This window comes from Homalodisca vitripennis, chromosome 1 (genome assembly GCF_021130785.1).
Source record: "Homalodisca vitripennis isolate AUS2020 chromosome 1, UT_GWSS_2.1, whole genome shotgun sequence".
Classification (NCBI taxonomy): domain Eukaryota; kingdom Metazoa; phylum Arthropoda; class Insecta; order Hemiptera; family Cicadellidae; genus Homalodisca; species Homalodisca vitripennis.
In genome coordinates, this window is record NC_060207.1 from 62,295,331 (window position 1) to 62,309,656 (window position 14,326).

At 31.7% G+C, this 14,326-nt stretch overlaps 1 protein-coding gene across 2 annotated transcripts in view; it reads right to left on the reverse strand.

Moving 5' to 3' along the window:
* LOC124362892 (cubilin-like) overlaps nt 1-14,326 on the reverse strand; it is a 205,892-nt gene that overhangs the window by 146,546 nt on the left and 45,020 nt on the right. For both annotated transcript variants that reach the window (XM_046817770.1, XM_046817778.1), the window contains 5 exons: nt 11,881-12,109; nt 7,285-7,415; nt 6,429-6,615; nt 3,106-3,266; nt 798-979 (listed from right to left, as the gene is read on the reverse strand). In XM_046817770.1, coding sequence (XP_046673726.1) covers nt 798-979; nt 3,106-3,266; nt 6,429-6,615; nt 7,285-7,415; nt 11,881-12,109 — 890 coding nt within the window. The remainder of the gene's footprint in view (nt 1-797; nt 980-3,105; nt 3,267-6,428; nt 6,616-7,284; nt 7,416-11,880; nt 12,110-14,326) is intronic.

Below are 14,326 nucleotides of genomic sequence, written 5' to 3' on the forward strand. Positions count from 1 at the left end.
TTAAGATTTGTTTCAGTACTTCTTTGCTCATAATCTCAATAAATTCACTGCAAATGTCAGACGAAAGGCATGATACACTCTACCTTTGCCTTTGTTACCATGTGACTATGTGTTTCGCGATAAATAGATCAAATTCACTTATCAGCTCAAGACAGCCTAGAAATAGTCCGTTTGATGATTTATGCATGCAGATACAACCACGGCAATTTGTTTTTCCATTTTTTGCACCCCCCCCCCAAAAAAAATGCCAATTGCCTAGCGTCTTAGACACGTGCCTACCTTTAATACTTTGAATTTTTGTATTTTCAAATGCTGTAGAGTATAACCAGAAATTATGACACCTTAAATTGCAGGTTATTAAAATATTGTGTATTTTATTTCTTCTTCAAAGTAGGTAACTTACTGATATATTAGTTTGTTGTTTCATATTTTCTGACCCAAAAATGGTAGTAAAAGCACTATTATTTTAGAAAATTTTAAAAATCTACTTATTTATAATCTGGTTATTATGGTAAAAATGTAATAAATGATGTATAAAGTGTGTAGTATGTGTACTATGTAATAATAATACAATTTTATAACAATAAAGATTCATTTCTTCACAATAAATGGGCTATTTATTACTTTTTAGTTTTCTGTTGTTTTTATAAGTACAATTTGTTCCTTACACAAACTAACTTTAGTTAATATAAATTAATCTGAAAAAACTGTTAATAAGTTTATGAGAAACAGAAAATATGATAATTTAGACACACTTGATTACTAAGTAGGATAATATTCTTAATCAGCTCACTTGCCTCAACATAGTCAAGTCTACATCTGGAGTGTGGCTCCAAGTCTAGATCCACAAATATGAGCCGGACTCGACTACCCTGAGATACTGAAATCCTGAAGAAACACTCAGCGTAGCGCATGTATGGCTGCGGGTAGTTGGGGGACATGATGGAACCTGTTGGCCCTGTCAGCGTGCCTCCACACCCTTTGTAAATTTCCATACATTACATTCATATAATCATCATTAGAAGCTAGAAGAGATGAGAGGGTCACTGATAATCAACATTCAATAATTAATTATTTAATGATTCTTAAAATTATGGACTTATAAAACCTTCCTCATCCTTCGATGATTTGAAGTTTTGACTGGATGAAGTTAAGAGAAATGGAATAAATATATGTGTAATGAGTATAAGAAATTATTTTAGTAATGACAAACAGGTGAAAATTATTTTTTACTAATAAATTACCAATCATTACTTTTGTAGATTGATCTAAACCTCTTGGAAAATAAATTTGTTATTATTACAAAAGACTCTCCACAGTTTGTCCATCTATTGGCCATTTTGATGCTTTCACTCGTGTTGATTGATTCAAGCTGGTCATGTGATCTAATAAAATTTAAGAAAATACATTCCATGAGGAATAAAATGCTAATGATTTTATTTTTTAAATACTAATTAGAATAAGCTTTATATGTACCATCAATGTTTATGTTTTACTAAATAAACAAGAATAAAGAAATCTTGATTGTCTTTAAGCACTTATGACAATGCAATGGACGTCACTTTTTCTTATAATTAAATGGCCTACTCCTATCACACCTTTAATATCTCATAAAACAAGTTTAATGATTTGATATTTACAAAATTAGGTAAAAGCAAATTTATATATATATGGCAATGTGAATAACACTACAATTTGGTCATTAAAAAGAAAATAAAAGCATGCCATAAAAATGTAGCTGTTTATAAGCTGGTCACAAAAGCTTTACTTAAGTCAATTCAAGTAGTAGATTATTATTTGTTTTAAAAATTCAGAATAACCTGTTCTGTTACAGTTTCAAATGTTTTTACTTTGTTTAAACTTGGGAGAAAACCAGATTGATCAGGACAAAAAAGATTATTTACAACAAAAAAGTTACATACATTGTTCTTTGTTACACAACTTAAATATTTTACTAAGCATTGAAACTAATGAGATTGGTTGGTAGCTAGAGGGGTTAGCCTTTGTTCTAGCGTATTGTTTAATAAATAAGTAACTGGCTCTAATATTATGTCTGTTATGTCTTTCATAATTGCATTGGAAATCCCATAAATATCCTCACTTTTTGAGGTACCTACTCAGCCTAGATGTACAATATAAAACATAATTTCTTTCAATTTTTGTTCTATTTAAAATAATTTTTTATTACACCCTTATTTATTAAGTAGTTCTCCAAATATTCAAGAGCAAGGTCATTATCATTGTACTGGTTGGAAGTATTGAATATATCAGAAGCTTAAAGTGTAATGAAGTTATTAAAAGTCCTATAATCAATATAAGTTTCATAATTTTTTCTTCAGCCTTTTATTCTGAGTTAATTATTTATTAATTAAGTATTATAAAACAAGTGGTAGTATAGTATCATAATGTCAGCCACGTGAAGAAACTGATTGGCAATTTACTGTTAATATAATTGCCAATAATATTGTATTTGTGGTATTTATTGGAACTTATTCATTTAATTGTAGTTATGATTCAATATTAATTTATATAAATGTACTGACATTTGTTAAAATCTTTATAAATATTTATGTTCATGCTATTGATTATTATGAATGTGTTAAATAATGTGTGACGAGTGCAAACATTTATGTTGTTTTTGCTTGACATCTGTTAATTGCAGTAAGTTTAAATAGTATATTAAAAGAATTTTTTGTTTTGTTACAATTAATTACAACATGAAGATTAACCACACAAATAACAAATACAATAATATAACTATTGACTACAGATAGAGCTATTGAGATTTTTGTAGTTTGTGTATAATTGAATATTATTGTATATTTATTTTTAAATAAAACTCATATAAAAGCAATATTAATGTGAGAGTTAAAAATTATGAACCAGTAAAAAATCCCTGTCACTAAAATAAATCTTACGTTTCAATTACAGTCTTTAAATATGAAAACCTTTAATTACAACATACAATACATACACACCAAGTGTTTTTTACTTTTTCTAGCAGAATTTTTAGTTTTTTTTAACAAAACATTATAAAAAAGCAAAAGAGTTCCTCTTAATTTAAATTTTAATGTGGGAACCAAATCTTGGAAGTGATGAGATTACCTGTAGCAGTGGCATCCCAGGAGGCTCTGAAGCCTTTTGCCTGATTAGACCTATCAGAGCTAAAGTGGATCCACAATCCGTTGGTGAGAGAGGTCACTTCAGGAGGCAGTTTGGTACTGCAGTACTTGCCGACCAATGGGGAAGACTCGTGTAGTCCGTTCCTGAGTAGACATTATATAGCTTGTAACGAATCATCAGATTGTTTGTGCCGACTACTATTACAAATCTATAACCTGAACTTATAAACCAGTGTTTGTAGAGTTGATTAATCACTTATCTATCTAATATACAGGGTTAATAAAAAGTCTGGAAACCCTGTGTTAATATTTTAATGGCTCACCATAGAAAAACTAAACTCTACACATTTTATGTCATGTTATGAAGTACTTTTTGAGCATAATGACTACTTTGTTCACAAACCAAAAATGGGGGATTTTGGGAGCAACTTAAACATTTCTGAGTAGTGCTTAAAATTTAAACATTTTAGGTGCTCTAAAATTTTATTTATACTTAGATTTTAAATAGTTTATTTTGACTTCTAAAATTTTAAATTGGCCACCATTTTGTACTGGGCTAAAATAGAGACCTCTAGTTAGTGTTGTTAGTTGTTTATCAGAAACTTTAAAATGAGGGACACTCAATGGGACTTGTCATTTGAAATTTTTGTATTGCCCCCAAAATCCCCCATTTTGGGTTTGTGAACAAAGTAATAATTATGCCCACAACGTACTTCATAACATTACATAAAAGTATGCAGAATTTAGTTTTTATAGTGTGAGTTATCACAATACTATTGAGGGCCTCCAGACTTTTATTAACATTGATGTACAGCCGCAAGTGTAACTTACTCAAATACCCAAACTCTAATCTACTTCTGGAAGTGCTAGAAACTTAAAATTTGGCATACAAGAAGTTTTGCAATGTAACCAACAGGAAAATCTGAAAACTGGAGATATTTACTTTTTAATCCCTCAAAAGAATTTGTGGAATTTCACGTGTTTTTTTCTCTTTAAAACCTGATAGCGAATGAACTGTTAGAACTAACTCAAATCTGATGAAATCAATAGTGTAGAATGTAGTAAACTATATAAAAGAGCTAGTGTCTTTTTGTCATATCTTATGGTTAAGCAACAAAACGCTCACAGAATTGAAAATGTAGTGATTTTCTCATTATGAATTTTCATATTATTTAAGCCTGATAACTGCTCCAATCTAATTTTCTACAGAAATTAGGAAATTACATGATCTACAAAGAAGGTTTAGTAACTGTTTGCCCTATCTTCATTGGCTTGGCAGTAAAATGAATTTAAATGTAAAGGTTTTGTAATTTTCATGTGAGAATTTAGTTTTTGAGCCAGATAGTGGTCAAATGATTGGCAGTACATCAAATTTAATTTTAATACCTGTTACAAAATGGGGCAATCTACAAATAAGGTCAATTGTATGTTTCCCAAATCTTTAACCGTAAACCCAAAAAATCCTAATTTTAATAGAATTAGTTGATAGGGACAGAGATTTTAGAATAGTAAACATTCTGAAGAATAAGAGTGAAATTTACAATTTCCACTAGTCAAATTTTCCTTATATATTATATAAATTTTGTACAATATTATTATGTGTATACAGATAAACTTTACTATAGCCATTGTAGATAGGGACAGAGGGCGTTATAGATTGACTCACAAAAATATTCTTGTCTTTCAAATCACTTTATGAACCCTTGGTCAAAATCTGATGGATATGATTTTGGTATATAAGGGCAGACTGTATTAATCCAATTAGCTCACATCCAGTCAAATCATTTGGTCGACTTCTGACATAATTTTAACCCTGACAGATTTATTAACTTCATAATTTCAACCCTCCCGGTTAACCTAAACATCTGGTAATCTCAACCCCTTACATGAACCAGAACTGTTCACACAACTGTCCTCTTGGTCTATTTATACTCATAACAGTCACAACTTCCTTCAGAAAAGAACTTCTTTCCTCTGTTCTTTTAAACCTCTGATGATGATGATCTTACCCCCTCCTCTGAGAATGTCTATGGTATGTAGTACATCTTTTTTTAACCCTCTGTGGTATTGACTTACTCACTATATAGAGTCACCCGCTTTCTGGCATGTAACAAAATTGAAATTTGGTACAATATGTAGTTTAAACAGTGCATTTGCTAGAAATAGTATAAGATCTGGTCATTTTTTATTTGAAACTGCTGTAATCAATTTGCAATGGCTGACCAGTGCAGGCTTTTCTCCCAAGTTCTGTCCGGGGAAACCAGAGGTCATAGCTCAAATCTAATAGCAAATCATTTAATAATGGGATTTTTTCACTACTTTCAAGATCAGAGAGGTGTAGCCTTAGGGGATTTTCGAAATAAGAATAAGCCTATATATATATATATATATATATATATATATATATATATATATATATATATATATATATATATATATATATATTATCACATCAGTTAATATTAAAATCAAAATTACCCTTTGGTCTGAATAAAAGATGAAATGATCAATTGTTTTTATTATGTATTATTTTTTCTAAATTATTTTTCTAAATTCATTCTCTGTTTATGATATTATTTATTTCTCTTTGGTGTTAACCACATGTTCAAAAATTCTTGTTTATTTATTTATGTCAGTTTTTATTTATTTACTTTTGTAAATTTTGTTGCTGTGTTGTTATTTTGTATTATACCTTTTTGAAAACGGCAAAAAGCCGAAATATTAAAGGAACTTTGTATCAAGAAGTCTAATAATTGATATATATATATATATATATATATATATATGGTATTATATATATATATATATATATATATATATATATATATATATATATATAATACCAGGGGACCTAAGAATGTCCATGTAAAATTTAAGTATAATATTGGTTGAATAGTTTACACATGAAAGTGAAAGAAACAGAAGAAGTCACTTTCGCATTTATAATATTATTAGGATTAGGATTGGATTATATAAGAAAGGTATTAAAATTTGGAGTTTATGAAAAGGGAACTGTACGAGAACATGGCTAGGATTACAAGTAATAAATAATTCCTTGACTATTCCAGAGGTAATAGATTTCAGTAGATAAAAAACAATATTTGCCACAAATTCATAGCAAGTCTTGTCCTTGAGACATAAACAGAAAAATAATTTAAAAGACAATTATGGTGGTGCTGTGGTGTTAGGATCACACAGTACATCAGGTCAAAATATGTTTTATATTATCTGCATTCATCACATACCTAATTGACATTACTGAACAGCAATTAGCCTACAATTAATAAAACGTCTTCAAGCATTTACCTGATGGTAACACTATCATAGTTGCACTCTCCTGAACCTTCAAGGTCAAAAGTCTCAAATTTGAGGCTGATCTGTCTCCCTTGTGGAACTTGGATTGTCCAGATACACTCTTTGTTGTCTGGATAGTTGTCCGGATAGTTTGGACTCTCGATTGCCCCGGAAATCATGCGATATACGCCCCCACAAACTGAAAAACACACTCAGTTTCTAAACAATCTGTAAGCCTTACATTCAAAATAATCTAATATAACATACCTTGTGACCTACTCTCTAACAAATTCTATCTCTACATCTAGTACCATAACATATGAGTGTGGTTGCTGTTTGCTCGCTACTTACTCATGTACAAGAATATATACCAAAATATTTATGGTACCAACCAAATCAAAAGATTTCCATGAACAATATCCTACATGTTTCACACAATGTGCATTAAAATAATTACAAACACAAAAATATTGCATGCTAACACTTTTTCTCATTCAAAAGGAAAAAATAAATGCGTTCATATATCGTTTGCAAGGCTCCAATGCAAGTACATAAGAAATTATACAACAAACATACATTATATTTAATATCTTCATCATTTCTAAATTGTTCATTAATTGATTGTTATGAAAAGATAATATTAATTTGCTGAAAAATACTCTTGACAGATCAATTTCCCAACAGGTAAAATAAATGTTATTTTAATATTCCCAACAGTTAATATGTTTAATTGCCTAAAATGTCAGATAGTGTAATTTTTGGTTACCTTTTCAATAGTAATTTTGCAGTTTTACTATCCTACTATTATGAATGAAAATTCAAAAGCTAAAATATTGAAAGTGAAAAGTCATGGCACACAAGAACTAACCTCTCCTCTTGTCGACCATGACATAGTGAGCTGTGAAACCTTCCCGGTGCACACTATCATCTGAGTGAAACCTGACTGTCAACACATTGGAGGTTGATGTTATCGCAGGTGGCAGTTTGAGACCACAGTACCTACAGAGACACATCAATTTTGCAGTATATTTTTTGTTTTTTTTTAGTGCAATTATTAATATATGTGACTTTACTGAATAAATAAATCTATATAGCATGTTGAAAACATACATTAATGCAGCTTTCAAATACCTAGAGGATTTATCATCAATGATTTTTATCAACCATGGTAATGAAGAAGAAGTACCACATTATGAATAATAACTGTACATACTAATGTGTCCACATGGCTCCACTAGGCTATTACAGGTTAATTACCTACGAAAATTAATGATACAGTGAAACAACCAATAAGGAAACCCCCTGCACTAACATGAAATGGCAGTTCAGACACACCAGGAGGCCAAGACGGATAAGGTGTTTAGAGATGAGATTCTGTTAAATCAGCTGTACATATGAAGTAACTGTACATTATGTAACTTATTGTTTTTGGAAAATTTTGTATAAACACAATATTAGGTGCTAACAAAATCTTATGCTCAGTATTAGGCCACCCTTTTAGTCCATAATTGGTGGTCATTAAAATATCAGGTGATATAAAAGTGGTTTGTGGATAGATGGAAAGAATCGTTATATAATTATATCAAAGTATTAGAGCAAATTTGAAAATATAATTAAATTGTTGATTTTCCAATATTTGGAGTACCAACCTCCCAGTAATGAGTACAAGATTTACTCTATATTATGAACCACCTTCACAATTTACAAGTCTCTTAAAATTTTGCTAAATTTCAAATAAAAAAATCTTTCATGCACTATTATAAAAAAAATAAATTTTAGTTCAAAAATCAAAACTTCTTTAAAAAAACAAGTAATATGATTACACAACAAGTAAATAATTTTATTATATCATTTGAAAACTTAAAATAATAAAACTTTAAAATTGTCAACATAATTATAGTTGAATTAAAAGTCAAACAAACCCGGCATCGGAAACGTCAAACGGGTGTTGTCAGGGTTTCGGCTTGCTGCAGCCAATAGCTTGAAGTCGATTCCTAGGCAATGGAACTCCACCCTGTTGCCAAATTTCTACTACGCTCTGCTCTGGCCCTGCCAAGCGCACGTGCTGAGTAACATGGTCAGTTGTGTTCTCTATCTTTGTGTCGTGGTCTGATGTTAGAGTACAAATTGTGTACGATATGTTTAGTGACTATTTGTGAACTGTTTTAACTATATTATTATTTTTTTTTATTAAAACAGAGTTTTGAAAGACAAACTTTTTATTTTATAATTGAAAGTGAAATTATTTAAGCTATCATACAAAGTTAAATGCAAAAGATTTTTGCTTTTAGTTCACCTATAAGGACACGTACTAAAATAAATTAACCACAAAATTTCATCATTGTATTATAAGTTGTCCTCAAACAATATTTCTTTATGAAAAACACTTACGGGCAGACAGAGCACTAAGAAAGATTGATGCTATTTTTCTTAGAATCAAGCATAGTACCCAAAATGTGAGATCTAATGTTTTTGACAAGTATAAAATTCGGTAATAAAAGTTTTTATTTTACTAACTTAAACATCGCCCTTATGGTAATAAAACAAATGGCTTATTTCCTATGCTATAACCAAGATGGATTCAAAGTGACACAAGCCTTGTGACGAGGAAGCAATTCTGTGACAGAGTGGTGAAATAAGGTTAGAACAGAGCAAGTGTGATGTGTTTGGTGGCAGTGACAGTTTCAGACTGCACAGTGCGGCAACATTAGACTGTAACTTCAGCTACTCCCCTCCTGCTCAATCCTAGACATCCTCTGCTTCAGGTTTATTCTTTTCTTAATTCAATTAATGATGATCTTATATCCTACAATTTTTTTTAATGAAACTTAAAATTTGAAACTTTGGTGGTCTATATTAGAAGTGAGGAATTTGAATCAATGGCAATTTCACATCAAACCATAAAATGAAGGATTGTTGAAATGTGTGAGCAAGTAGAAACATCTTTGCTTGGCCAGGTTAAAAAAGCCCACATTTTTCACTTTGTATGGATGAAAGTACTGATCATTCAGATGACATATCTCAATATTTGTATATACTACTTTTGAAGACTTCCCTAGTGAGGAAGAACTATTTGGGTTGTGTTCTCTTTATGGAATAACAAAAGGAAAAGACATTTACGACGCTTTAAAAAAGCAGTTGACAAAATTGGCTGTTTTGATAAATGTTCAGCCATTGTTACAGATGGGGCATCAGCAATGGCAGGTAAAAGGTTTGAATTAGTAGGGTTGCTTAGGGAGAATGGAGTAACTTGTCCGACAATCCACCAGGAAGTTTTATGTGAAAAATCCATCAAGTAGGATAAAGTTTATAAACTTGTGATTACAATTATAAACCTGGTCAGAGATGGAAACCAAGCCCTTTTACACAGACAACTTAAGCAGTTTTACATGAAATAGAGGCTGAGTATGGAGCCTTGCTATTATACAACCATAAAAGGTGGTTGACTGCAGAAAAGTGCATGAAACGATTCATTGCTATAATAAAAGACATCCCTGCATTCCTTAATAAATATGTGCCATCTGACACAATTGAACTTAAAAAGAAGTTTTAAGATCCAGAACTTTTGGTTCAATTAGCTTTTCTAACAGACTTGACCAACCACCTTAACATTTTGAACTGAAGTCTTCAACGAAAAATTTAAACAATATCAGATTTGTTAAGCATCACCAATGTGTTTTGAAGTAAGCTAAAAGTGTTCAAACAGACATTGGAAAACAAGAACTTGATACATTTTTCAAGCTGTATTCAGTTATCTAAAGAATTTAGCAGCAGTTCTGAAATCCAAGAAATAATTTATGAGTTCAGTACAAGATTCTACAAAATTGAAAATGTCAAAAGTCTACTGCTTTATAATAATCCTCTTGAAGTTACAACTGAAGACCAACCACCTGAACTATAACTTGAATTATGTGATATGCAAGCTGACATGTTTCTAATGACAAGACAAAGAAAGCGCTCATGATTTTTTTAAATTACTTCCCAAAGAAAGATTTCCAAAATTGAGAGATTTTGGACTAAAGATGTCATAGAAGCTTGGAAGTACCTATTTATGTAAAAGTGTATTCTTTTCCATGAAGTTTATAATCTTATATAGTCTTAATATAATCAAACCAAAATATAAGCCAGCTTTCTGATGTCTCTCTACTTCATCTCATTAGGTTGGCTGCAACACAACTAGATGTGGATATTCGTTCTTTGGTGGTTGTAGCTGATCACCCACAATGTTCACATGGATAAATAATATAATTATGAATGTATTCTCGTTGACATATAAATAATGATTGCAAAATTATTTTATCTGTATATTTTTCTTAATTTATCAGCAGTTTTGAAATCCAAGAAATAATTTATGAGTTTAGTACAAGATTCGACGAAATTGTACAAATTCGATAAAACAAACACTTAGATTAAAATAACAATTAAAATAATATTATACTATCTTTCGTTTTATTTACAACTTTACATAATCTCTTATTGCAGTTTTAAACTTAAAGTATTTGTACATGGCCGCCATTACATTCAAGGTTTCATTTTTGGCCCTTTAGCCTCTGTAAGTTGGATACCCCTGGTATAAAGCTCTATATATCATTGGCTATCACTATCTGTAGCTACTATAATAATCATTTTGAATAAACATGAAGTATAATATTTATTTGTTGGCACATTTTGACAGGAATGCCATGATCAAGATGTTTAACCTCAAATAACTATAACAAAATAAATAATAATGGAATAAAAACATATGTATATATATGTGTTGATTGTATGATTAAACAAAATTGACAGTTTATTATGGTAAAATCTTTAAAATGTGTATTATTATATATTATTCTGAAAATATGTCTTTGTACTCAAATTAGAGTTTTTAATAATTTTCATGGTATTTAAAATGTTGTTTGGATCTTTTTTGTACTTTAAATATATGTTTAATTTCTTCTGTTGAATATAATTTTCACCTATAGCCTCAATGTCAATTATTTTCACATTATCTTTCATACTTCTAGGATTAATTATGTTAAGTTTGCAGAGTCCAACATGCCTGTCACAGTAGTCTCCTTACCACTTCCTGATATTTAATCCGTCACAACAAAGCCCTCATGTCATGGCAGATCTTATGACAGCAATAGCTTCTGTGTTTGTTACATGTTACTAAGCTTCTCCCACGTGCTAATCTGTTGATTTACTACTCGACTTCTGTAGACGTTAGACAAAGGCTCTCACCACACATACCATGTGTTAATGATATATTCAAAGTTTCTGATAGTTCTATATACAGTCCAGACCTGACGAGTTAGAATTATCAGGAGCGTAGAATATTATAAAACAAAACCTCAACTCAACAGTAATGAATTTATTAAAATCTGTTAATAGGGTTGGTTTTACCCTTAAAAATGTATGATCAATACAAACTCATAAGCATGAATTCCCTTTAAAAAGTTTAACAGATTATAATGGCACTAACTTGTCAATGAGAGAGCTGTTTCCAGTGGCTGTGTAATTTTCATACACAGTAACTGCATCCATAGCACATTCATTGCTATACTCCAGATGGAACGTTAACCAGTCCAGCCGTATGATCCAGCCTGGTGTCGCTGAGATCACCCACTGACACACAGTGTTTGGTAGGTAGCCATCCTCGTTCTGTGGTGACGAGATCACTCCTGTCGTTTCCTTCAGGATACCTCCACAAGCTAAAACCATCTGGGTAATAGAGACTGTATATAGAAGTGCAAAGATATAAAAGATACACCAAAAAAGCTTGATTTGCAAACTGAAAATAGGCTAATAAATACAGGAGAATGATTTATTTCCTATTCTATTACTGTTGTTTACAAATGCGCACAGTTTAAAAACTAGAATAAAATATTGAGGCAGCAAAATTTCCACTAAGTAAGTACATTTCTTAATCATAAATACATAAGTATACATAAGTTTGCCTATAAAATAAAAGTATAGCTGTAACATATTATAGCTGGTGAAATTTATAAGAACTAAGTAAAACAAAATAGCATAAATACACCCATATTATATCAATAACTTTATTTCATATAATTTATTATGTGAGTGATACCAAATACATTCTAATAATTTTCAATTCTTCAAGAAGTTGATGTTAACAGAGAAGTAAGCAGCCACATTACTCTGAATAACTTAAAATATATTAAAACACTCTCAGTTAACTTATTTAGATGTGATCTTGGCTGTCGATTAGTATTAACTTTGTAGCATTCTAACAATATCATGTATGAAAACCATCCTAAATTTGTGATTGACTCACAGCAATTTGCTATATTTTTCAAAATTATTTTATTCTTTGTTGTTTGTAAATATAGAACCAGGTTCAGAGTTTGTATTATTCCCCCTTATATCTTTCTGCATGTCATCATTATATCCAACCAAAGTCCCTTAAACATTTTGCTTTATTTAATTTGACTTTTTTTCATGAACCCACTTCAAAAATCTCTTTCATGCAAAATACAATTAATTATAAACAGGGTGAAACAGATAAGGTATCCTTAGCATATAACAAAATTAGAGCTATAGCAAAGAAAATCCTAACTGTTTCAATGTTGAATATTAAATACAAAAATACCGTTATTATTGCTAGAAAGTTTACCACTGCATTAGTAGATGTTTTACATCAGATTAGGTTTTAAGGTAGGAGAAATAGACTTTAAGTATACCCAGTATAATGTGTACCCAGTAATATGTGTCGGTTTGCACAATTACTTTTCAGATCTGTGTTGAAGAAGTAAGTGTAAGCAGCTTGCCTTCTCACAATCTCCCATATCTAGATCCCTCACTTGTTAAATAACGGGTGCGCCAGTGAAACGGGCGATTTGTAGACGAGTCCAGCTGCGTGATGGGAGGGGGGAGAAGTGAAGGTCACCGCTATTCTTGTCCTCCCTACTGGGAAGTTTAGTCGCCATGCAGCGTTGGTCCGGTGAAGAGCGTGCGTTCGCTGTTAAAGCCTTTTACACTGGCGGTGAAAGTTACGTCGGTGCTCAACGTGCTTTTCGCTGTCATTTCCGCCTGCCTCCTCGTGCTCCTATGCCATCAGCCCACGCTATTAAAGGCTGGATTCAGAATTTTGAATCGTCAGGTTCAACAACAAAAAAAAAAGGCGGATCAATGAAAACAGTGCGAACACCTGAGAATGTGAATGCAGTGCGCACAGCAGTGGAAAGAAGTCCACGTCGATCTGCCCGACGCCATAGCACAGCATTAGGGATTTCCTTCACTTCGGTAAGAAGAATTTTGCATAAAAATTTGAATTATCATCCCTACAAATTACAAATTGTGCAAGCTCTAAACGTACAAGATTATGGTGTTCGGTTGCATTTTTGTGAGCAAATGTTACAGTTGATTGAGGATGAACCAGAGCTCATCCATAATCTTTGGATGAGTGATGAAGCGCACTTTAATCTGAGCGGGTTTGTAAATAAACCAAATTTCCGGTATTGGGCACCAGAAAATCCTCAGTCCATGCATGAAAGGCCTCTCCACTCAGCTAAGGTCTCTGTGTGGTGTGCGATATCGTCAAGAGGAATAATTGGCCCATATTTCTTTGAGGACGATAATGGGAATGCAATTACAGTTAACTCACAGCGTTATCTTTATATGCTGCAACACTTTTTTGTTCCTACACTTCAAAACTTTCCAGTGAATGAACAAACGTTTTTCCAACAAGATGGAGCTACCAGTCATACGGCAAGAGTGGTTATGAATGAACTGTCAGCTTTGTTCCCGAATCGTCTTATCAGCAGGAATGGGAACATTTCTTGGCCACCACGATCGCCAGATCTCTCCGCATGCGATTATTTCCTGTGGGGTTATTTAAAAGCAAAAGTTTTTGAAACCCGACCAGCATCTGTAATGGATCTGAAGCAACGAATTCGTGATGAAGT